Raw genomic sequence first — 25,528 nt, 5'->3', positions numbered from 1 at the left:
CGTGACCGAGTGACAATCTGAGCTATAAAGAACACGAGGAAAGTAAACCTCTCAAAACTGTCCGAAACATTCGCAGCTTGCGCTCACATCACTGCGGCAGACATGGATTGCGGAATTCTCACATCTAAATCCATTCTTTTACTTCTCAGTCTAATATTTTGGGTAAGTTTGTGTTGTTCTTTTAACATAATATTTGTTGTCTTTTTTGTTTCATATAGAAAGATGTAAAGATAGACATCTACCCATGCTGTTGTTGGTTTTGCTGTTGTTTGATGATTACTGTATCTGTAGGAAGAAGGGTCCTAAGAACCACAATTGTTTGTATTCATCCAGATGTTGTTTCTCCTCCTCCAGACACTAAATGATTGTTCAGTCAGAGTAACACGCTGAATGTAATTTAATTTAGGGTGAGATCTCTGTTTGCTCTTTGTTTACACTCGAGAACCAAATGAAAGCGCTTCATTGTCGTTTGCAATGCAGCCTTTAAAGGTATTCACACTTGTTTCCATCAGAGTTGATGTCACTGTCAGAGCTTCTAACTTGATTTCAGTGGAAAAAAATACAATTGTTTATGGCCATTATGAAACGTTAGGCCAGTGTTTCTTAATCAGGAGTCTGTGGACCCCTAGTGGTCCTTGACGTAATGCCAGGGGGTCCATATAAAGTATGTATATTTTGATATGTTCCCATGAAAGGACAATGAGGTCCTCACAAAGACATGAATGCTACTAAATGAGTCAATTTTGTTCTGGGGGTCCCAGAGGATGGTTTAAAATTGGACTGGGGTCCGGTGTTCCAAAAGGTAGAGATTCTCTGATGTAGGCCTAGTCATCTGATTTGGCTTAAGTCCCACACTCTCATTTTATGCTTCACTGAACAAGAAACCATGTAGAAAACCATGACTTCTGCACAGTCAATTTAATATTTTCCTATGTATATAGCTGTTGCCAAAATTAAAATAAATCAAGGTAAACTTTTTTAAGGCCCTTAGGTGCCCCATTGTTCTGGCCCTTTCTGCACATCATGCACTTATGGTTTTGTGTGTCTTTATTTCTTCTGGTAACAACAGTGCAGTAAGTAACAAAACCTGGAACTGAAAGTTCTTACTGTTGCATCTTTGTCTGGTAAAGCTGATGTATTGCCATTGTGAGGTGTACCTTCATGCCTCAAGGGTTTCAGTTTAACTGTGCTGCTTCTGCTCAAGCCGAGGCACAAGACTAGCATTCCAGGAAAGATTTAGAGGGCAGGAAAAGGCTTCTCATGGTCTCTCGTGACTGCGTTATGACTGATAACTGAAGAAACCGATCATGCACAAGCGAGTCACACATAACTCAGAATTACAAAGTGTACTTGTTATGAAATGCCATCTTATGACATCATGTGAGAGATGATGAATGTTACAGCATGTTACTTTGTGATGTTTTCGCTTTTCACCAATCTTAAAAAAAATAAGTTTAATTTTTTTTTTATTTTGCAGAATAGTTTATGGTTTTTAAAAAAGAATGTCAAAAAAGCTAACTTCTTGAAAATGATATACATTTAATAACTGTAAAACAGTGGTTTTTAACCTTTTTTTTTTTTTTTTTTTAAATGAGTGAATGTTCAGTCAGAGTGAATGTTACATAAGTGAGTGTTTAGTTAGTTTGCTGGTTGAGCACCACTTCTTTAAAAAAGTCAAAATGAATAGCGTACATTGTTCTTATATTAAATGGATGTAAGTGTATAGGTCATAATCGGTTTCTTTTCTTACAAATATCACAAGATTATAAAAATGTAAAAAGTTTTGAGGGGAGTTGCCCCACATGACTTCTCATACAACTAATCTTACCTTTTAAATAAAGTTTTTTTCATACATTTTGAACAAATAAAGAGACCTGAGTATCATGTCTTTGACCCACCTGTTGTTTTTTGTTCTGTTTTTCTTCAGGCTGCTGGAGCGGCCCTCGCGTATGTTGGCTCTTATGTGATAAAGAGCTACAACAGCTTTGAAGACTTTGTGTCTAATAAGTACTCCGTCATCCCGGCAGCCATTATAATCTGTGTGGCTGTGGTCATGTTTGTCATCGGGATCGTTGGCTGCTGTGCTACTCTGAGGGAGTCCAAAGTCGGATTAGGCTTTGTAAGTGTCTGTGTACCTTTTCAGCCCAAAGCCTTTTTTTCAGTTGATTTCATTGAAAATAGAATGTAGGGTTCATGTTGGTAATTTATATTTCTACTTTAAAGCCTCTGGGCTAGTACTGGTTTCATCACTGGTTTTAATATTTTATACTTTTATCTGAATTTGCATTTAGTTTCTTCTCATCATCATGATAATCTTCGCAGCCGAGGTGACTGCTTTTGTGTTTGGCTTCATCTACAGGGGAAGAGTAAGCAATTCTCATATAACTTATGAGCAATATGTATGATATGGAGAAATATGAATCATTGGAAAACTTTTTATTTATTTATTATGTATACAGATTAAAGGTGACCTAGAAAAGTCAATGAACGGCGTCTTTCAAAAGTATGACGGTGTGAACAGTGAAACCCATGCAGTGGATTACTTGCAATTCCAAGTAAGGCTCAAAGATTCTGTCATATTGCAATCTTTTTTGGTTGCACAGGAAATGATGCATGAGGGATTCTCATTCTCTTTATAGTCTCCTTCATTCTTTTTGCATTACTTTTCACTTTTACATTTCCAGATGGAGTGCTGTGGGGTGAATAACATCACAGACTGGACTGCAATACCATGGTTTGTCCAACATAACAACTCTGTGCCACATTCCTGCTGTAAAGCAAATACTACACAATGCACTGGACAACTCAGCCAACTAGATCTTCTGAACACACAGGTTTGAGCGCAAAACTGCTTGACATCTGATATTGTGCATTATTTTATTTAGATGACAGTTTTTTATATATATATATATATATATATATTATATTATTATTATTATTAGGGCCGGGACTTTAACGCGTTAATTGAGATTCATTAATTACACAAAAAATAACGCGTTAACTAAGATTAATTAATTGCACAAAAAAAAATTCCCGCATTTTTAATAACTTATTTTTGCACCGCGGAACGTTTCTCACTGGATTTGTTTCGGCGGACCGATTATACTGGAGCACCAACTAGCTTTCACGTATCACTGCAGCAGCACATCGAGCCTCAAGTATCACCTCAACGCAAAACATATAGCAGTTAGTGTGGACTTTACACTTTATGTTGAACTATATATTATTTTGTTGGTGCAACAGTTTATGTCGAACTCTTTTCTTTACTCGTTATTAAGAGTTGGACTTGAGTATGTTATGGCCTCTGAAGCAACAGAGAGATGTTTTCTAATAGTCAGTGTTTCCAATGTTCTGAATGTAATTGACAGTATTGTGTTTTACTTAAAAAAAACTCTTTACAGAAGGTTCCAGCACCTATAAGCTTCCTGAATTTCTGAAATGTACTATTTCTAAATTGTTTCTAAATATGCTATTGCTACACTTCATGGCAAAAATTGCACTGGTCTGCTAGACTTGGTTGGACAAAAATAAACAATATTTTGTTGCTTAAGCTTATGTATTCAGTCATTATTCAATGGTATACTATAAATCCATGTGAAAAAAAAATTACTTCTCACTGTTCTCAGGTCAAATATTTATATGCGATTAAAATGCGATTAATTTCGATTAATTAATTACAAAGCCTCTAATTAATTAGATTAATTTTTTTAATCGAGTCTCGGCCCTAATATATATATATATATATATATATATATATATATATATGCATGCTATTATAGTATTTCATTATTTCCATTTTTAATAATAACTGTTATTGTTTGCTGTTTATTTCTATATAACGTATAAAGCTATTAATTATTAACTAAAACTAATTTCTATTTTTTATTTCACTTTTCAGAATTTTAGTACTTATGATTATTTTCATTATTTTTTCATCTAAGTATTTTTTTGTAGCTCTAAAATAAATAACAAAATACATACCTAATTGGGTCAGTGTTTTTTATTTTGGTTTTTGTTTTTTTGTTTTTTGCACGCTTATTCAGATCAGCGTAATTCCAAGCGTATTAAATTATATAATTTGTTTTTAAAGCAATTTTGTGAGGGGGGAAAAAACATTCTGTTGTTCCTACAGGGATGTGAAGCTAAACTGGAGCAGATGCTTCAGGATGTGCTTAGTTATGCAATGTTGGTCATCCTGGGATTTGCCATCATTAAGGTACATCAGCTCATTTTAGCCTCATCTTTATCCTTGTTTATCAGACAGTGAATTTTCAGCAACTCTCTCTCTCTCTCTCTCTCTCTCTCTCTCTCTCTCTCTCTTTTTCAGTTGTTTGGGATGCTCAGCATCTGTGTCATTGCCTGCAGAAGCAAGAAGAATGACTATCAGCCTCTGTATGCGTGATAGTAATACCTCCTGAATCACTCTCTTGGGACAATCTCTACACTCTCAATACTGTGCAGCTAAACACAGCCTCACTGGCACCATAAATAACAGAAGTTTAAGGTGTGACAGGTGTGCGGTCAGAAAAACACTGAACATTATCAAATGATCAAAGAGGTGTCTGAAAACCATGCGACTAAGTAGTTTTGCTGACAAATGTTTATGCTAGCCCTTGACAAATACTGTATGTCTGTGTCTCCAACTCCACAAAAGTTTTAGGAAATGTTATACAGGAACACTTCACCAAATGTGTTTAAAATGTCGATCAAACTTTAGAGTTGATAGATGCACTGAATTTTTAAGGATTTTATGTTTCTGTTTTCGACAATGGTGTCTTTTTGTTTTTTTGCTACTGTCCAAATTATACCCGTCTAATACTCATTTATGTTTATTATGTTCATTAAAAGAATTTAGCTCAACAGAAGGATATTAAACTATGGAAATAAACTGGTCTGAGTGTATTTCTACATTTTTCTAGATTACAAAAATTCATGTTAATAATAATCCTCAATGGTTTATCAACACCATTTTTGAGGAAATACACATTTGGATTTAGATAAATCTTGGGTGTAGACTTCAGTTCTTATTTGTCTCATGCTGACACATTTATGACGATATGAAGTAAGCCCTGATCTCCAATCATCAGAAATGCTCTAATGGCCCAAATTTTTAATGCAAACACTGAATCATTACTTGCATTACTTTTCACTTTTACATTTCCAGATGGAGTGCTGTGGGGTGTACTGAATCCCTGAATTGTAGAGATCTCGACACCCTTACAAATTAACAGAACAAAATGAAATGAACAGAACAAAAATGAAAAAACTAATGAGTGTTTGATTCTAAGTCATTTGTATTTGTAGCCATTAGAGGTCGCTGCCAGATGAAGAAAAAAAAAACACCATTATAATTGAACAGTACGGATGATCAGTAGTGAGCATATGCAAAATTTAAGTTGACTGTGTAAGTAACTAAACAGAACACACTGATTTTGTTATTTTATAAATTTGGAAATGTATATACTGCTTCGTGTGTATCTGTATACTTCTTTTTTTTTTTTTTTTTTTTTTTGCTCTCACACTCTCACAGTGCTAACTCATGTTTTTGGACCAGAAACGTATACATTTCCATCTTCATTTATGCATTTTCCTCCTCTCACCACTGACTCCTCAGTGCAGTAACCTGACCTCATTCAGGATGAAGCATCTGGAGGGCAGCCAAACACACTGTCTCTCCTGCTGAGGAATCCAAAGATACTTCATCCCTGCACTGCCAAAACCGAGGTGCTCATTTTATTTCCAGGAACTGCTGTAGTTTTTGTTAGTAGTGGTAGGTCTTTAGGCATATTCATATTCAAGGGGTTGAAGGCACATAAACAGAATGGGGACAAGAGGAGTGACAGTGTGCATTCTGTGCAAGCACAAATCAAAGCAGCAGAGCTCTGGGAAACCTGATCACAGACTGACACCTTGGTTCATTTTATCTTGAAAAAAAAAAAGATGCAACTGATATAAAATGGAAGCAGCACATTCTACTTTATTTGAGAGTTGGATAATAAATAGATGGATTGTTTTCAGGTAATGGTGGCATTCATTATTACCATTTTTGTTGATAGTTATTTATAAGGAAATATTTGACAGTTGAATGTTTAACAGGAAGTTACATCAATGTCTTTTTGATCACAGTATTTCAGTATGAGCTATGCACACACATACACATACACTGACATGTCGTATTCATTATGTAGAAAAGGAACAAAGTTAACCAATTAAGTTTCACTGTATAACATATTTTTCTTAATAAATTATAATCGTACTGATTATAAAATAATTAAAATTGTATATTTTTCATATAGTAATGTAATTTTGTGCGTGTGTTGGTATTTATATATATATATGTTTGTTTTACCGGTTTTTTTTTTTTTTTTTTGTGTTTTACAGTGTACACCCTTTCATATGAAGAAGCTTTCGAAAATATATAAATATGTTTTATATAGACTTAGGCTATTACAAAAATGACTTGTCCGCACCTGATACCAGGCTACCTATTTTTGTCAATAAAAATTATCCTTGAAAGACGAGAGTCAGTGGAGTGAAGCACTTTACATGTCAAAAACAGCTGTCCTGAGCAGTCGCGAGCACCTGGGGACCAGATGCCACGGCCCATCATCTGAGCTCTGGATGTGTGCACGAGCGCGCAGGTGTCAGGATCACCGTGTGACGGACGGGGAGGGAGTGACGTCATCGAGGGGGCACCAACGAGTTTTGCCAAAGAAAAGCTTGTAGATTCACAGTGGAAAAGGGGCGCTGGGAAACCAACACATGCTGTGGGTCTCAAATGAACGCTCTCTCGGCGGTTTCTCCCGGTGACGCTATCGCGGGTAAGATCTAATATTACTCTCCGGTAACACACACGGAAAATTGCTCACGGCAGCAGCAGCAATAAACCTAAACAGACAGACTAAAACCTCCATCTACCGGACTGCACCAGTGCTAAGATTCAATAACAAACTCTTAACTGCGAAAACATCACTTTCCCCATGGAAAACTATGCTCGTCTTTCTTTTTTTCCGACACAAATAGAGCAAACCCGTGGAGCAGCTGACAAAGGCAGGCGACGGTAAGAGATCCTGGAGCATCGCTGCCTTTGTAGTTTTCTCCGCGGATGGGCCGGAAGATAAGAACATAGTGTTGTCAAAATCTGATTTTATACTGTGTTTCATACGTGTATAGGCTCTTGTGTCACTTCTGAATAGACTTGCGAGTGAAACTGCTGTTATTGTGTATAATGCGCACGGGTTTGTGTGTATCCTGTCCATCTCAGATCGGAGTACAGGCGTTACTGTAGTCACACAAAGCGAATGAATGCAGCGCTGCTGTTGTGTGTTCAGCTGGACTCACTGCTTCTTTTAGGCTATACTGCCTTCATTCACAGGCTAACAAGTTCCCCGTTTTTATTTAACCTTACCAAACGTTGTCCATAAATATGAACAATAAAATAATTCAGCGTAATAAATGTATACATCTTGTTTTAACGTTCAGCAATAAATTGCATCGGTCAGCGCCATAATCATATGCATTATTAATAAAGTTGGGCTTTCCCAGTCTGGGCCACTTTCTGCTAATTTTTTTCCCTACACTAATATATATATATAAGTGTGCAAGGAAAGCTTTTTTATTATTATTTTACACAGGAACGAGTTCATCCCCTCATGGGTGCTGCCATGTGACATCACATGACCTGTTGTGATATGCAAAGTGTTGAGTTACTATAGACTGTAATAATACTAATAATGTTAACTTTATATAACATTTATAATTCTTTACAAATTCTTCACAATGGAGGTGTGAAGAAAATTCCGGAAGTAAAAAATTCCATTCATTTTCTCCACAGTGGAATCGATTTGAATGGTAACTTATTAAACTTTAAAACACAGTCCTATTGTTTAAAGACATTAAAGACTAATTTATTTGCCGACTTAATTGTTTGGAACTTATTTTCTTAAGTAATGGTGTTCAACAGCGGAATAAAAAAATATATATAATAATAATTACCCATGATTCTGCAAAGTAATCTCCACCAGTTAGAAACTGATACAAGCAAGTTATAACCAAAATAACACTACAGTGCCCACCCACTCCCACGTGGCACTGCGGATGACAGAATCAAGTTAGTCTTCCTATGTTCTCAAAATACCTTAATATTTGTTTACACACACACACACACACACACACACACACACACACACACACACACACACACACACAGTATATATAACATCAAATATGTTGTTTATGTAAATGCAATCAACATCTTAAAAAATATATTTTTATATTTTTTATTTATCCATCTTTGTAATTTAATTGTCATTGGCAATGCTTAATGAGATTGTAGTTCTTTCCTGTCTTGTACCTTTGTGTTTTTGCTTTCCAATTTTCAATTATTTTTTTAATCAAAGTGTGTAATGTTTAGATTCACTCATATGCTCAAAGGCAAAGGAGTTGGTTTGGTTCATGGATTATAATGCCTAATTATATGGGAAAAATGAATGGGAGAAAACTTCCAGATCAAGAGCCACTGCAGAAGTGTGTGGGCACTGTTGTGCTAAAGGCAAAGGAGTTCATCTTAACTGAGTCGGTAAACAATAAATACTTTTTAAGTGAAGTGAGACTATTAAGTTTAGTGGAGTAAACTATTACTAGATGCATATTTGTTTATTTAATGTAGAAAATCACCAAGCTGAAACATAAAAAAAAAAAAAAACTATGAACTGTAAAAATGTGCATTTGATGGTATTTCTAAACTATTCATGATTTTATTGTAATCAGTATCTAATCTAATCTGATTTCTCTCTCTCTCTCTCTCTCTCTTTCTTTTCCTCCACTGAAGGGAATGCATGAGAAGCGTGACACATAGCTGCGTGAGGAGCATGGAGGGTACAGGACAGCCTGGAGCCGGAGACGGCAAGTGAAAGCTTTTAGACTCCAAATGAAACTCACCTGCTGCAAACGTTAAAGTCAGACATCAGACAACCTCCAACTCAAGTGCAGCAGTGTAATTGAGTTTGAATGTATCATGGAGTGTTTTTAGGGTAGAGGATCCTGGGAGACTGCATGCGCTCAGAGTGTTTGCTGTGTGCAGCAGGCACTGGCTGACTGTGGGATGTTGCTATGGAAACACTTGCCCTGTTCTAGGGTGTTGAGTTGTATTCCACCCAGTACTGTGCCCCCATTACTGTGCAAATGTGATTTAAGATCTCTCTCTTCAAGAAGAAGGGTTCATTTTTGCTTCGTGCTGCTGTAGTTTGAATTGTAGATTGTAATAAAAAATAATATGATGATTTTTTTCTTTATAGCTTTGTTATAGAATATTGCATTGTTTGGTCATTTATCATTCTCCTCACTCCCTCCAGCCTCTCACAGGCAATGCCCAAATGCTCTTCTCTAAGTCATGGCCTGGCAGAATACATCCCAGTTTCGATATGGCTTTGACCTGGGGGGACATTACCAGGATCTGCGTCCTCTTGGCGCGGGAGCGTCCGGCCTCGTCCTGTCTGCGGTGGACAGGCGCAGCGGTCTGTGTGTGGCGGTTAAGAAGCTGGTCATGCGAGATGCCGTCAGTGTAAAACACGCTCTGAGAGAGGTGAAGATCACCCGCCACCTGCAGCATGAGAACATTGTCAGGGTGTATGACGTGATGGGCCCGTCCGGTCACCCTTTACCTCTCAACTTTACCCATGTGTCAGCAATATACATAGTGCAAGAGTGTATGGAAACTGACCTGGCACGATTACTGGAGCGAGGGCCGCTGCCAGCAGAACACGCCACCCTGCTCTTTTATCAGCTGCTTCGTGGGCTCAAGTTCATCCACTCGGCAAACGTACTGCACCGTGACCTCAAGCCAGCGAACATCTTTATCAACACAGAGCAAATGCTGCTGAAGATCGGAGACTTCGGCCTGGCTCGCATTGTGGACCCACATTACTCTCACAAGGTAAGAGTCACAGCAGCAGGGCAGGTGTCTCTGAGTCATGCACCGCTTCACTCCCTAGAAAGAATTACAGATATCTTCTTAGATACAGAAATGGTACTGTGGTTCCTAATGGAGGTATATGACTGATATTTGTTATCAATATTCCAGCTTTATTGGTTATTAGTGCTGTAGTAACAGGTCTAATGATAAATGATCACCTGTAGTCATTCTGATGTTTAAAAAAAAAAAAAAATCAGTTCTGCATTGGTTATTGGTCACTAAAACATAAAAATTATTTGTATTGGTGTTGGTCAAAAAATGTGTTGTTCGTTGGTCAAAGAAAGTATCGATCCTATCAAAGTGATCGAGATGTTTATTATTATTATTATTATTTATCGAGCTGGTTATTATTTACTCTGTAGTTTTGACGTTTTTTTTTTTAGTACCATATTTCTCGGACTATAAGTTGCACCTGAGTATAAGTCGCATCAGTCCAAAATTACGTCATGATGAGGAAAAAAACATGTATATGTAGCACTGGACTATAAGAGAAAACATGACTGTCTACAGCCGCGAGAGGGCGCTCTTTGCTACTCAGTGTAGACTACAGGAGCACTGAGCAGTATAGAGAGCCCTCTAGCGGCTGGAGACGGTAATGTTTTCTCTTGGTTCATGTCTCTTAATTAATTTCTCTTGGTTCATGTCAAATTAATTTTGATAAATAAGTCGCTCCTGACTATAAGTCGCAGGACCAGCCAAACTATGAAACAAGGTGTGACTTATAGTCAGGAAAATACGGTATATGTACCATGACAATGCCGTACATCTGGAAGTGTACCAGGATATACTTTGAAGTACTGTACATAGTAAATGTTAGGGTAATTATTAGGTTACCAAGTATATATGAAAGTACAAGGGTATTACAGTCTGATACAGCCATTTTGTAATGGCTCTTCCAATACTTTTTTATAAGAGTGTGGTAATAATACCATGAAGAACTGGTTATTTTAGTTCATTTTGGGGAACTTTTAAGATGTTAGTAGTAAAGTATACTGTTATATAGTATATTAGCACAACTTTCACTGTGGTTCAACCTGCAGTTCCAGTCTGGCAGAATCACATTCCTATTCCTATCAATTATCATGAGCTGCTGGCTGTTAAGATAATGACATATTAATCCATTTACAGCCTCATCTTCAGCGTAACCTCCTTAGGAACAGAAGTGCTTTATATTATCTGCTTGTTCTAATGGTTCTTATTCTCATACAAGTCTAGGCAGCTAAAACTGATTGAATTCAATTCAATTCAATTCAAGTTTATTTGTATAGCGCTTTTTACAATACAAATCGTTACAAAGCAACTTTACAGAAAATTATGTTTCTACAATATTTAGTAATAGCTTATAAGACTGTCAGTTTGTGCACGTATGACAGGATTTGTAGAAAAATTAATACAAGACGTAGTCAGCCAGATGATGAACATCAATAATATTATTAATAATTAATAATTATCATATGATGCAGTCACACTTGTAGCAATATTTGTTAGTTCTGTTTGTTGATTCAGGGTTAGCATCATCTGAGGTCCTCTGAGGGTCAGCATCATCTCTTCTCAGGTGTTCTGGATGTAAATCCCGTGGCAAAACATAGAAACAAATAGAGACATCATTAGCATAGCTGCTGATCCAACAAAGTAAAATTAATTAGTTTAACTCAAGCTAAAGAATAAAAATGCACATTTGATCAGATGCAACTACACTCACAATTTAAGATACATTATTTGAATGCTTGGCGAAAGAGATGCGTTTTTAATCTAGATTTAAACAGAGAGAGTGTGTCTGAACCCCTAACATTATCAGGAAGGCTATTCCAGAGTTTGGGAGCCAAATGTGAAAAAGCTCTACCTCCTTTAGTCGACTTTGCTATCCTAGGAACTACCAGAAGTCCTGCGTTTTGTGACCTTGGGGACCGTGATGGGTTGTAGCTTGGTATAAGGCTAGTTAGGTACGCAGGAGCTTAACCATTTAGGGCCTTATAGGTAAGTAATGATAATTTGTAACTGATACGGAACTTAATAGGTAGCCAGTGCAGAGACTGTAAAATTGGGGTAATATGATAATATTTTTTTGACCACGTAAGGACTCTAGCTGCTGCATTTTGGACTACCTGTAGCTTGTTTATTGAAGAAGCAGGACAACCACCTAGCAGTGCATTACAATAGTCCAGTCTAGAGGTCATGAATGCATGAACTAGCTTTTCAACCAAATATTATTTTCAAAAGACATGTTGCTGCCTAATATAACACCCAGATTTTTGACTGCAGAGGAAGTAACAGTACATCCGTCTAGTTGCAGATTGTAATCTACAAGATTCTGTGTAGTTTTTTTTGGTCCAATAATTAATATCTCTGTCTTATCCAAATTTAATTGGAGAAAATTATTGGTCATCCAATCTTTTAATTTTTTAACACACTCTGTTAGCTTAGACAATTTAGAAGTTTCATCTGGTCTCATTGAGATATATGGCTGAGTATCATCAGCATAACAGTGGAAGCTAATTCCGTATTTTCTAATAATATTACCAAGGGGCAACATATATATTGAAAATAGAAGGGGACCTAGGACGGATCCTTGTGGCACTCCATATTTTACTGGTGATAAATTAGATGACTCCCCATTTAAGTAAACAAAATAGTAGCGATTGGACAGGTAGGATCTAAACCATCTTGGAGCCTGCCCTTGAATACCTGTATGGTTTTGTAATCGATCTAGGAGTATGCCATGATCTATGGTGTTGAACGCAGCACTAAGATCAAGTCACTAAGACTAGAAATGAGATGCAGCCTTGATCTGACGCAAGAAGCAGGTCATTTGTAATTTTAACAAGTGCAGTTTCTGTGCTATGGTGGGGCCTAAAACCTGACTGAAATTCTTCATACTGAGACTTAAAGGGATAGTTAAACCAAATAATGCTGTCATTGCAAAGCTGTATAGCTTGCTTGCTTCTGTTTTGTACATCAAATAATGCACTTCAACCTGTTGATTGATAATGATTCATTATAAAAGTATAGAAACATCTTTTGGGCACAGTGCAGATAATTTCATGCAGACATTATCGGCTTCTTGATCCTGGTGACCTTATGTTATTATAATAACAACTGCAATCTATAGTTACTTCATACTGCACTGCACATAGATGTTTTCGAACATTATACTATTTTGTTACACAATAATTACGAACAGTTATCTTGATGTTATGGGAGCTGAAAGATTAATGTGGCTCTTTAGTATCTCATTCTGCTTCTGTATTATTTAGCAGAGCTCGCTGTGTAACACTAGCAGTCCGGGAGGAAAACATGAATGGAGAGCTTTGTGTGAGACAGAACAAGGTGGGGTGAATGATCAGGCAAGGGGGGATAGTCACAGTTTGGGATGGAAGGGACCGCTAGAATAAAAACAGCACAGTAAATTATAGTAGGATTACTCTTTTGGGAGCCCTGTTTAAGATACTATGTAAGATAGATAGTAAGATAGCTGAGATTGCAGACTCCATGAGAGCAGCTCTCATGTCACTCAAAATATGCATATATTATCAAAATGTCAAAGCCGCTCTCTCTGCAGTGACTTCAAAAAGTGTGTGTACACTTTAGCCACACTTTTTTTTTTTGGTATGTTTAATCCAAAAAGAAAACAATAGACATACTGTACAAAATGATGAAGATGTATTGAGCTGATATTTTCTGATTAGGAACAATTAGCAGGATATGTGCTGATAGGATACCTGTGTGTTGGCAGATCTTGCTACAAAAACAGCCAAGTACATAATATTTGTTTTTGTTTTAATTAATTAAAATTTAGCCCTTACTCTAGTCTTCAGTGTCACATGATCCTTCAGAAATCATTATAATATGCTGATCTGGTGCTCAAAAAACCCTCCATGTTGAAAACAGTTATGCCACTTAATTTTTGTATATTTGCTGTACCATTTCCCCCCCAGGTACCACTTGGATTGGTCTATTTTTTATGTAATGCAATTAAATTAATACATTTTAAGAGTGGTTTAACGTTTGTCTACATTTATGAGAAAATAGCCTTATTTTTTGGTCTTATTTTACCAAGGATACCAAGTAAGCCTGGACTGCCCCCTTACGTATATAGGTGCATGATACTCCTGGTTGTATTAGTATAAAGAATCATGAGTATGTTATTGCACCTCTCTGAGTATGCAGTGAGCTTCATTGAATTAAGGGCACACATTCACTGAGCGAGTTCCTGTAACTGCTGCTCAGTACTGAAAGTGCCTGTTCCCCTCTCAGCATGGAGGGAACATTCAGTTCCCAAATCTAGAGGATCACAGATAAATGGACTATGGATTCACAGAAGCATCTGGATCCACATATGCTAGCAGTGCAGGCATAATACAATTATATTTGTATATAAATGTAATCAATTGAAAATAACTGTATTAATATAAAATAATTAAAGTTACACTTTCTAAAAAAATATAAATGTATAATATTTGTGTATTTCTGGCCAGTTAAAAGTGAGATGCTGGCAGCAGAAAATCCTCTTTTTCAGGTCTTTCTCAGTGTGTAAGCTGCACTGGTCAAGATGCCTGATTTATGCCACTATTTTCTTTCTTATTATTGCTCATTTTCAGTCTTTGTTCATCTGGTGTGTGAACAGTTTCAAAGGTCTTAGTGAATCAGCTCCAGTGAGAAGACAAAGGCTCTCTTTGTAAGCAGGATATGGAAATATCATTCTTGTTTGTGTCACCATCACCCTTCAAATCCACCCTACCTACTGAGGCTGCCTGCTAAAATCTCACAAATAATTCATCACCTGGGCCCAGGGGGAGAGTGGGAGGTGAGAAAGAAGAGGAAAGGATGAAGGACAGCAAGAAGGATTTTCTGAAGGAGATTGTAGGAGGGGTGTACTGGGAGTCATAGGGTTACTGTACTTCAGACTTTACACTGATGCTGAGTCACATGGCTTTTATACACCCTATTTTTTCTATTTATATTATACACTGGATTTACATTTACAAAATTAAATTGATCAAAGGTGACATAGTGTGTTAATGAATGCATAAAGGCAGTTTATCATTGAATTCAGTGATGTATTATGATATATCAAATGAGAATATTAGAATGATTTCTGAGGGATCATGACAAAAATCAGCTTTGCCAGCACAGGAAGAATAACATTTTAAAATATACTAAAAGTGAAAATGCTTAATTTGACTTGAAATAATATGGCTGCATTAATTTGTAAAATATAAATACAGTAAAATAGTATAATCTATATTTAAATTATTATATAAACTATATTAGGTTTATATTATACTTATGTTAGGTTTATTAATTTGCTTTGAACCAAAGTTACTTGCTGTGCAAATGATATACTCATTATATATCATTATATAGATGTTAAGGACACCATTTATTAGTTGTGTATGTTGTATATGAAAGACACTTCACTTTTCTCTGCAGGGATATCTGTCAGAGGGAATGGTCACTAAATGGTACCGTTCACCGAGACTGCTGCTGTCTCCAAATAACTACACTAAAGCAATTGATATGTGGGCCGCAGGCTGCATTCTGGCTGAGATGCTCACAGGCCGCATGCTGTTTGCAGGTAAGACTAGAACAGCGCTCAGTAATGAGCAAAGGCTCATCATTAGTGCTTCTGTTGCTCTATTTGTTTTGTATAGATCTTGCGGTCCACTTGAGAAACAAAAATGTCAATCTTCATTATGCAGTCTCAGTTTCAGAGCGTCCTCTAGTGGCTATTGGTGGTAAAGTAAAGTGTCTAGGCCAGACATAATCAGTCGAGTTTAGTGTTTAAACGTTTTAAATCCTATCTTTTATTTATTTATTTTTTTTTACTTTAACTTTTTTCAAATAGTTCAGACATTTTTCTCGCCTTTCTACATTGTAAACTTGTAAGATCCTTGAGTTGTCTCAGTCTGGAGCCAGACAAAGTTACGACACCATATTCTCTTCTCTAAGGTGCTCATGAACTGGAGCAGATGCAGCTGATTTTGGACACCGTGCCTGTTATTAGAGAGGAGGACAGACAGGAACTTCTGAAGGTCATGCCCTCATTTGTAGGTCAAGGGTGGGAGGTCAAGAAGTCACTAAGAAAACTATTGCCAGAGGTGGAGGACAAGGGTAAGCTGAGCATTTATTTTTTAAATCTGTGATAGTGTGATACCTCAACAGCATTAGTCACTGTCTCCACATTTCAGCCATTGATTTTCTGGAGTGCATCCTCACCTTTAATCCCATGGACCGACTGACAGCAGAAGAGGCTTTGTCTCACCCACACCTGCAGAGATACTCGTGTCCTCAGGACGAGCCTGTCTCCCTGCAGCCTTTTCGCATAGAGGACGAGCTAGAGGACAGTCTGGTCACCGAGCACGGCCATGCACTCAGCTCCCACTGGGACAGGTACAGCGCTCGCATGTCACACTTCCCAACACCAAGAGTTCAAGCTTATCTCTCCACATAATGTCATTTGTTACAGTTTTTCTGGCACTCACAGTTCCAGTGCTCAGGTTTATGACAGTATTTCAAAAAAACTCTTGCTCTTTATAAAGAATTCAGTCTATATACATTCTTTTATAAAGAACTTAATCTATACAGCTACATTGTTTAGTTCATAAATTAAATGTATTTAATTGATTTAATGTCTTCTTAATATGGTTTCAAATAGTACAATCCACAATTCACTGCAATCATTTCACTGTCACACAACAAGACATGTTTCTTATAACGAATAAAAATAATATTTATCTGATTTATAATTATAAATATAAAGTAATATATTTATATGGCTTTGAAATTAAGTTTTCTCAATACCAAATGAAAATATTATTTCTTTCTGAGGCTCTCCATGGCAAAAAAAAAAGAAAATGGTTATCTCCAAATAATAAAAAAAAAAGCCCAAAAATGTATACCAGGACATTAAGAAAGAAACCGGTTTGTTGGCCTGTGGGTCAAGTGCCAGAAAGGAACATTTAATAATAATAATAATAATAATAATAATAAAACTTAATAAATAATAAAACAAACATGGTTTGAGCAAGGATTTGTGAACCCAATAAAAATGCAGTACTTGAGTACTACAGTATAATGAAACCAAGAAAATAAGGATTTCAGTTTTGGAGAGCAAATTTAAGTCTGCATTCGTTCTTTGATACTTCTTTAATGATGAAAGTGTGATTGTTAAACGTTTGTGGGTACATGAACGCTGGAAAAACGGGCTATTTACACAGATGGGTACAGAAACACCCAGAGGACCTATCGGTGACGTAGAATCCTGTTTAAATATAGAAACTTATTAAACCCCGGTTTAATTAGAACTCAAAGCAGACTCCATACAGGCACATCTGACAGAAGCTCTGGCTTTAGTGATCAGAGCCAGCAGTGGGAAGTGAACAAACTTGTAAGCTGAGACCACAGATCAAGAACAGAATCAAACTTTTGAAACATATCGACCAACTGTATAAATGCAAACATAACATTTGTGCTTAAAGTAATGCACTTACATTGGTCTGGATTCAAGAAGAAATATTTGATAGCACAGACTAAGAAAAACAGGTGCGTGCCTGTATAATAGATGTGTGCAGGTCTTCAAGTCACAGCAGTCCTTATTTACTCACTCTCACGTTGTCCCTAACAAGTGTGATATGATATTTTTTCCATATCGCCCACCCCCTAAATGTCCTTGCTACATAAAAGTATTCATTTTATTCTTAGTGACCCCAAACTTTTGACCTGTTTACACGTCTTATTTAATAATGCATGTTTTAATATAAAATGACAAACTAATACAACAGTGTGAATTATTTAATTTAGTTTTATTGTTTATGCCGGTGTTGCAATGTTTTACCTTGACTTAAAAGTTACTGTAATTAAAAAAAGAGATTGTTTTTAACCTAAAACCTTTTAAATAATGCAGTGACTAACTGCCATTATGCATCACTTTATACTCTGTATGCCAAACAAACGTTCAAATGTATGCTAAACTGCGCATACATGTTTCTCTCTCAGGTTTGATGGGAGTTTGTCGTCAGATGTTTATTGGCCGCAGCAGGAGCAGTGTGGCTGCATGCAGAGCGTCTCTGAACTGGGAGAGGCGGAAGATGAAGAAGTTCAAAGAGATCCACGAGCGAGTTCAACGGCCCACATCGAGGAGGTTCAGGTAGACCCTCGCAAATACTCCCACAGCAGCTCCGCAGAGCGCTTCCTGGAGCAGTCGCACTCGTCTCTGGAGCGCATCTGCGGTCAGTTCACGGAGCTGGACTGTGGCCGCTCCTGCGATTACAAAGTGGGCTCTCCGTCCTACCTGGACAAGATTGCGTGGCGGGAAGGGAAGCCGCAGCACTACTCTGAACCCAAGCTAATACTGGACCTGTCTCACTGGAGGCATAACACCATGTCTGCTCCGAGAGGGGGCAGCGTGGAGAAGCCTCTCGTCGAGCCTGGAGATCTGTTCCAGGAGATCTCGCGCTGGGTGGAGAGCACACAGTCTGGTCTCCACTCACCTGGTTCTCCTCAAGAACCACTCACCTCCCCGTGCTCCCCTCCTCAACCTCTATCTCCCACAATGCTGCCTCATTCTCAAATGCAAATCGCGGGGGCTTTGCAACTGACCAGCCCTCACGACAGCAGGAGGAGTCCTAACCCATTCTTCTCCGCACCTCCTTCTCTGCTGCCCACTTCACCTTCCTCTCCTCATCACAGTTCATCCGATTACCTGTCCTTCTCCATTCGTTGCGAGAACGATGCAGAGCCATCGCAGATAGATCCTTCCAGAGAAGAACATTTTGATCTGGATGTGTTTATCTCTCAGGCTCTGAGGCTCTGTAGTCAGAGCGAGGTTCTGGTGGAGAACCCAGACGCTCCTGAATCGGGAAGCATTAGTCATGTTCGTAACGTCGCAGATCACAGACCCTCCAGAACTCTAACGCCGGAGATGGTCAAGGCTCATGGATATCATAAAGAGCACTGGTAGAGGATATCTTTGACTTTTTATTTAATGATACTGAAGATGTTTGGCAATAATGAATGTGAATACTTTTGGGGACTTTTTGAGAATGTTGTTTTATTACCCGAAGCTATGATTCTGTATTCCACCAGAAATCTAAAGTATTTACCCCTAGATTGTGGATTGCTTGACAGGAAAACATCTGAGATCTCAAGATGGGATTTGATTGGAGCCTTGAGGGCACATGGTGATGGGGGGGGGGGGGGGTTGTTTTTGCAAGACATCTGTGTGTTCTCATTTGATTTCCGGCATTTCAGTTAAGTATTCCATATTCCATTTCAAATCTCTTAATCTTTTTGGTGAATACATTTAAAGCTAAATTATAAACTGTGCAAGTCTCTTATAAAAATGTGCAAGTATTTTTTTTCCTCCCAACAAATATCTCTGCAGGAGCTCTGGAAAAATGAAACAAATGTTTTATTTTAATGTTACTCAAAGCATTGAGCAAGAGAGAAGGCTGTCTTTTAATTGTCGTTAAATAACTTTAGTCTGGAACAGATATTTAGTTTATTGTCAGAACTTTATTAAATAATTAAAAGAAGGGTGTAACGGAAGCGATTTTTGGCAAACCTTTGGCTGAAATTCTTTTAATGCCAGTCACATATTATCTGTGCATTGGGCTTTTCTACAGTTTTTTTTCCCCAAATGGATCTTACAATAGTTGGCCAAACAGTCCCACCACAAAAACTCACACCATTGGTTGCGGTGTTATAGAAAAGTAAAAAATAAAATAAAAAAGACATTCCAAAGGAAAACCAACACCTTCAACTTTAAAACCAAAATCACCAAATTAAAACAGGAGATCGGCATATTGTTATTCTTTGTAATTTTAATTCCCATAATTTAATTAGTTAAAATGCATACAACTTTCACAAAATGTTCCAAAAAGAAAGAAAACAGCAATACAGTACATATGCAGATAAGGGGGTTTTGTTTGAATTCCAGCCCTGTCTTAAGATGGTCCCAGACAGTTAACAGCATAGCATTCACATCATGGCGATAGAAACGACACACAGCGGGCAATCAGCAGGCCAGCAGAGGATTGGGCTACATTCTATTTTCAAGTGCAGATAAGAACATGGAAACTTCATAAATGATATTAGTGCACTACGGGAGAATGTCGCTAGGCTGCCAAGAACAGTTATAAAACCTTTTATCAACACACTGGTTGTGGATATGAATGATTTTGTTTCAGTAAGTCTATAGTGATCTGTTTGGATTTGTCCAATCATAACATGTCCATCTAAAAACACAGAATGGCTTTGATTTTTTTGACATTTATTTAACGCAATAGTGGTTAACACTGGATTTTTTCCAATATGTAACTCGTATGGCCAAATTCTGTGGCCAAACTGCAGCCTCATGTTCGGTTACGCAAATACCTGAACGCAGACGCGATTCCAAATTTCAACACAACTCTCAGCAACAGCTGTAAAATAGTGTAAATTTCTTACAGATCAACTACTTTCATGATGCAGCAACAATTAAAAGAGAATCTCATTCTAACATTAATTGCAACTTTCCTGAATATTAACACATTAAAGGGAAAGTTCACCTTCAGTTGCACAGTGTTTTTGTCTTTTAATCCCTTTAAGTTTAATGTCAGATACATTTAAAAATTCAATTCAAGTAGGGAGGTTTGTTAGCGTGAAATCAAATTTACAAGAGCTTATGCGCGTTGGTAGAGTGACAAGCATCTGCGTTCACATACTTGTGTAAAGAATATGTTTTGGCATTTGTCTTTTTTTTTTAACTGCGCAAGTGGCAGATTTCGCTGGCGTGCCGATGTAAAACAAAAGTTGTACTGGATCTTGCCGTGCCATAAATTCTAAACGGTGTGTCGCCACTGCTGGTGGAGGTCCGATTGACCACATTCTGGCAGCTCAATATTGCATTTCAGGGAAACAAAATTACAAAGTTTTCAAAAGTTAATCATGAAAATTTTTTATTCACAAACACTCGCTCTCACACTAGTAGGGAGAGACGTCCCTGGACGAGAAAAAAAAAAACTATGGATATATGGAACCAATCCACATTAAGATCACCTGCCTGAACTTCTTACACTCTTTTTGCAATATAACCATCTTTAAGAAATTGTTCAGTGGTATTCAGCACTGAATCTTCTTATTATAGTTACTGGCACTTCAACATAATCGATGCTCAGGAGTCCAGTTTACTCTCCATGTGAGAAGTCACCACCCAGGTAGAACTTATATATGTAGAAAAATATAGTTTAATGAAATTTATATCTATTCATTTCTTTAATTATTATTTTTTTAATCATATCCACCATGTAAAGTACTACATATAGCAGTGTGATGTAACACAGGATCATTATGATTCACACTGCTAAAACACAAAATGACATGAAACACCTTTGCGCAATGCCTGGTTATTTCATATTTAATTTGTGATTCATAGTTAGTTGATTGGCATTTTTAGGCAACTTGCAATGAGTTATTCTACAATATGATTACAATGTAAACACCACAGTACTGAAGTTACTGTATCCAACAAACAGTAAAGCACAACATTACAAGGCAAATGGCCATATAAGCATAGCTTTGTTCTTGATGAAAAATAAAAACAAAAGTAATACACAGAAAAAGAAAGAAAAGAAAGAAAGAGCAACACTTTGCATTGGTTCAAAGCCACACATTTGTAGTCTCCAAATCTGGTTACTATCCCGAAGCAGATTACGACAAACATCTAAGCCCAGTTCAAATGATAATCACATGGACATTTTTGGGCTTAAATCACGAGACTTTTTGGTTTCTTGTGGGTTCAGGGCCACAAAAAGTTTGTTACATATTGACCTTCCGTTAAATGACACATTTGTGCCACTGAATCTCATCCTGACCTGATAAACCTCAATGTGATATCAGTACTGAAGGCTTTATCAAGTAGATGAATGCTGATATGACCCTGACCCATAGAAAGACCCGGTGTCTAACACTGCCTCTCAACACATCATATAGATTTACCCACTTCACTTATGTTTGTGCTGGTATTATGGGTTCATGTGAAGTGATTTTGGCTGTCCTGGCACATACAGGTATTTATATTGGCATCATCCGTTGGGCTCGAAGAACATTATACACTATTGCTAGACTGAACTACTAGCATCCTGTCTCAACATTATAGTCAACTGATTACTTTTGTTTGAATATTGTTTAGATGATTACAAACACTGTCAAAGAGTATGGCAATTTAACTTGACCATCACAATGTTTGGCTATTAATCTTCTAAAAAAGAGAGAGAGAGAGAGAGAGAGAGAGAAAAAAAAAAGAAAATCACATTGATTTGCATACAAAAGGCGAATTACAGAAAGTTTAAAATGTAAAACCTCAGATATGACTGCTCATATTTTTATGGAGCATGATTTATTTTTCAGTGACATGATAATCTTTTAATAGTAGCGATGGGAGAAAACTTGGATTTTTTTAGCAATTACTTCTGATATGACAGGATTATGGATGTAGTGTTATGTCATAGTAAAATAATTTTTTATTTTATATTTGATCTTTTTCATATGCTTGGAAAGCATGTTTCTTGCAACTACAAACCTGATCTAAAGTCTCCTTAAATGTAACAATATAAGACCTCAAAATAAGACTAAAAATCTAAAATCCATAGCTGAATATATACACAGTAGGAATTATAGTAGCATACATGGTTCAAAATATGATTATGTCTTCACACCTCTTGTGTTTTTAAAAAAAGGTATGAATGGTAACAGGTCTAAAAATAAATACAACAATAAAAGAACAGGGAATTCATACACGTTACCCACTACAAAAATGATTCATCTTATTTCAGTATTTCATGTATAATGAGATAGCACAGTTTTATCACTTGTCGTTTATGTGGCATAGATTGTTGGCTGAGGTATGATTTTAGCAATGCAGCTAATGTAGGTTTTGAACAGCAGGATGCTGATCTCAGTGTCATTATATAGAAGTCTGATGTTTCAGCGAATGGGAATTAAAGTGCGATTACAACACACCACGCATGATTCATCTTAAAACAATACATTTAGAGGCCCAAGAGAAGTTAGTAGCCATAACATTGTGCCATAAAACCAATTTTCTAGTCCCATTCTTCATGTACTGATATTCTTTTGCGATATTGGCAATTGCATGAGTATTTATATGTGCATATGTGTCCAGTTCTCCATCCGTTTACTCCCTTGGACATGTAGGACCACAAATGTAAAAGTTATTTTTAGGAACTTTGAAAATGTACCATTTGAAATAATGACTCAAAGATCTAACGGTCTATGGTAACATTTCAAAACAAACAAATCCTCTTGACAAGATTAAGGATATTTAAGTCAAAGGATTCTGGATGCTTTTCCAGGCAGCATTTGAAGACTCTCCCCACCCTTTGGCTGTCCCTTAATATCTTGCTATTTTTTTTCTGTCTGCGTCTCGGTTTTATTTTTTCGTCATTACCTTCCTATATCACCCTCTCTTCCCCATTTTCCATCTCAAACGTAAGGCAGTATGCCGTAGACGAACAGGGCCATGACAGCAGCACTGAAGAGGCCTGCTACAGGGACGGTCACAAACCAGGCCAGGAAGATGTTCCGGAAGAGACGCCAGTCCACAGCCTTCTTGGAGCGGATCCAGCCCACTGCCACCACTGAGCCCACCTGCACCCACAGCAAAGGCAAAATCAGCAGTAGCACGTTACAAAAGTATGAAAACAGGAAATCTGGATTTCATTTTTCAGCATGGAACTAGGTCATGCAATCTTTATGGAATGTATTTTGTTATTTCTATAAGACTGCATATAATCACAAGCATATGTTTCTGTCCTGCTTCAATCTTCTAACATCTTTAATAAGGTCAGCTAATAAATGTGTATGACGTGCATGTTATTGTTAATGATTGTTCTAATTATTCTGAATTTTCGTTTGTTGTATGCAATTGCTATGGAGTAGCAATTTAACTATTTCATGTAAATTAATGTTCAATTAGTTAATGAATGATGAATGATCTGTCATATATTATGGGTTCAATGGATCGCAGTCGGTCCATGATACGTACGGACCAAGACCCACAGTTCGGCATGCATTTGATTGGCAGATTAATGCGTCAAATTACATGTTCTAGCGATTTTAAACCACAAGAAGCAACGAAACAGAACTCGATTCGTTCCTCAGGTGCTTTTTTTCGGTGTACAAGGCAGTCTCACACACCAGAAGCGTGTGAACGTGCATCGCTATCTGCACACTGAAGAGGGATATTAAGACCCACAAGCCATTATCCTGTGCTGTGTTAGTCATGTTCTCCTTTTGCTTGAAAGGCAAAGTCATGTCATGTCCTGCCTAACGCAGGGCAGCAGGAGGAGTAACATTTCCATGCATGCTGTGTGACTCTGGGGTTATGGTGACAGGTGTTTGCTAGATACAAGAGCAATCTGGCTCTTCTTATTCGGTCAGTGTAACCGAAGCCTACTTCACAGGGGGGCTAAATCTGGAGCAAAAGCCAATCCAAAGTCAACAACAGAGAATAAAAGACTTCAGGCCTTTAATTCTCCCATGACTTAAACCTTTTGATCTACTCCAACATCATGCAAGATGCTTGACCTGTGATCCATGTGACTTAATGAAAACAAGATTTATGACCTTTCTGGGAATTTGTTTAGCAAACAAGATCTAATCAAAAGAAACCTGATGAAGATGCGACTCCTCCATTGCTGCAAAGTCTCTGTTCCCATTTCATAATAATATAAGTGGCTTTACTGGACAAGGCTCAGCTGGACATTAATGGCCTGCTAATTCAGATTTTGACATCCTCACAGTAGTAATGCTGATAAACCCAATTATTTATTCTATTATTTTTTTACAATTATCATTCTTATAAACTATAATTTCGTCTTGTGGATTATATATATGTATCCATTATGTGAAATTGCTTTTTGAAGACATGCAATTTTTTTGAAAATTATTTACATTTTCCATATTTTTCAAGGGGTATGTAAACTTTACAAAGGGTAAAGCACAACTGTGTGTATAAATAAATAAATATAATGACACAGAGAGAGAGAGAGAGAGAGAGAGAGAGAGAGAGAGAGAGAGAGAGAGAGAGAGAGAGAGAGAGAGAGAACATGTTAAATTAATTGGGTTAAGGCCCTTTCACACCAAGAATGATAACTATTAAGACAATTATAAAGGTAATTATATAAGCGTTGATATTGTCTGGAAATCCGAAGTCCTAAGATTCTGATTGGCTGTCAATGTTTTTATCATTCATCAGCTGGAAAAATCATTCTGAAAGTGATTCCAATGATATTATTTCTCTTTTCCTTTATCATTACAGCTGTGGTGTGCTATTCTTTAATATTGAGAACAATTTTTAGAGCTATATCTTTATAGTCATTGTCCTTGGTGTGAACAGGCCTCTATTTTTTTTAATCACACTAAATGACCACATTAACTTGACAGCCCTGACTCAAACTGAACCTCAAGCCCTCTATCTTTAGCCTCTATTCATGTTTTAAAGCACTACAAAGATTTTTCAAGAAGTTTATGAATCTGAATAGAGGTCATGGAGGA

The 25,528-nt window shown here is 37.2% G+C and overlaps 3 protein-coding genes across 7 annotated transcripts in view; 2 read left to right on the top strand and 1 right to left on the bottom strand.

The window, feature by feature from the left end:
* Window positions 1-4,892, top strand: LOC113096348 (tetraspanin-36). Of its 3 annotated transcripts, XR_003288496.1 has the most exons (8): window positions 1-162; window positions 1,928-2,125; window positions 2,292-2,366; window positions 2,460-2,555; window positions 2,685-2,834; window positions 4,133-4,216; window positions 4,328-4,464; window positions 4,523-4,892. XR_003288496.1 is itself a non-coding variant. In XM_026261717.1 (7 exons), the coding sequence occupies exons 1-7, from the start codon at window positions 103-105 to the stop codon at window positions 4,400-4,402; spliced, it is 738 nt and encodes a 245-aa protein (XP_026117502.1). In that variant the 5' UTR covers window positions 2-102; the 3' UTR covers window positions 4,403-4,892. The 3 variants fall into 3 exon arrangements, 2 of the variants coding, with proteins under 2 accessions (XP_026117502.1, XP_026117504.1); XM_026261717.1 differs by having other exon boundaries at window positions 2-162; window positions 4,328-4,892; XM_026261719.1 differs by having other exon boundaries at window positions 6-162; window positions 1,928-2,119; window positions 4,328-4,892.
* A 1,640-nt stretch (window positions 4,893-6,532) lies between these two features.
* LOC113096333 (mitogen-activated protein kinase 4-like) lies at window positions 6,533-22,233 on the top strand. Of its 2 annotated transcripts, none has more exons than XM_026261688.1 (7): window positions 6,533-6,821; window positions 8,831-8,904; window positions 9,354-9,934; window positions 15,404-15,548; window positions 15,923-16,084; window positions 16,162-16,363; window positions 17,969-22,233. In XM_026261688.1, exons 3-7 carry the CDS (start codon window positions 9,392-9,394, stop codon window positions 18,930-18,932), a joined length of 2,016 nt encoding a protein of 671 aa, XP_026117473.1. In that variant the 5' UTR covers window positions 6,533-6,821; window positions 8,831-8,904; window positions 9,354-9,391; the 3' UTR covers window positions 18,933-22,233. The 2 variants fall into 2 exon arrangements, with proteins under 2 accessions (XP_026117473.1, XP_026117475.1); XM_026261690.1 differs by lacking the exon at window positions 6,533-6,821 and adding an exon at window positions 6,840-7,060.
* The window catches only part of LOC113096334 (sodium-dependent phosphate transporter 2-like), a 40,466-nt gene continuing 34,716 nt past the window's right edge, over window positions 19,779-25,528 (bottom strand). For both annotated transcript variants that reach the window (XM_026261692.1, XM_026261691.1), the window contains exon 11: window positions 19,779-23,620. In XM_026261692.1, coding sequence (XP_026117477.1) covers window positions 23,456-23,620 — 165 coding nt within the window. In that variant the 3' untranslated portion in view covers window positions 19,779-23,455. The remainder of the gene's footprint in view (window positions 23,621-25,528) is intronic.

This window comes from Carassius auratus, unplaced genomic scaffold (genome assembly GCF_003368295.1).
Source record: "Carassius auratus strain Wakin unplaced genomic scaffold, ASM336829v1 scaf_tig00215912, whole genome shotgun sequence".
Lineage (NCBI taxonomy): Eukaryota > Metazoa > Chordata > Actinopteri > Cypriniformes > Cyprinidae > Carassius > Carassius auratus.
This window is presented reverse-complemented; position numbering and strand designations above follow the sequence as displayed.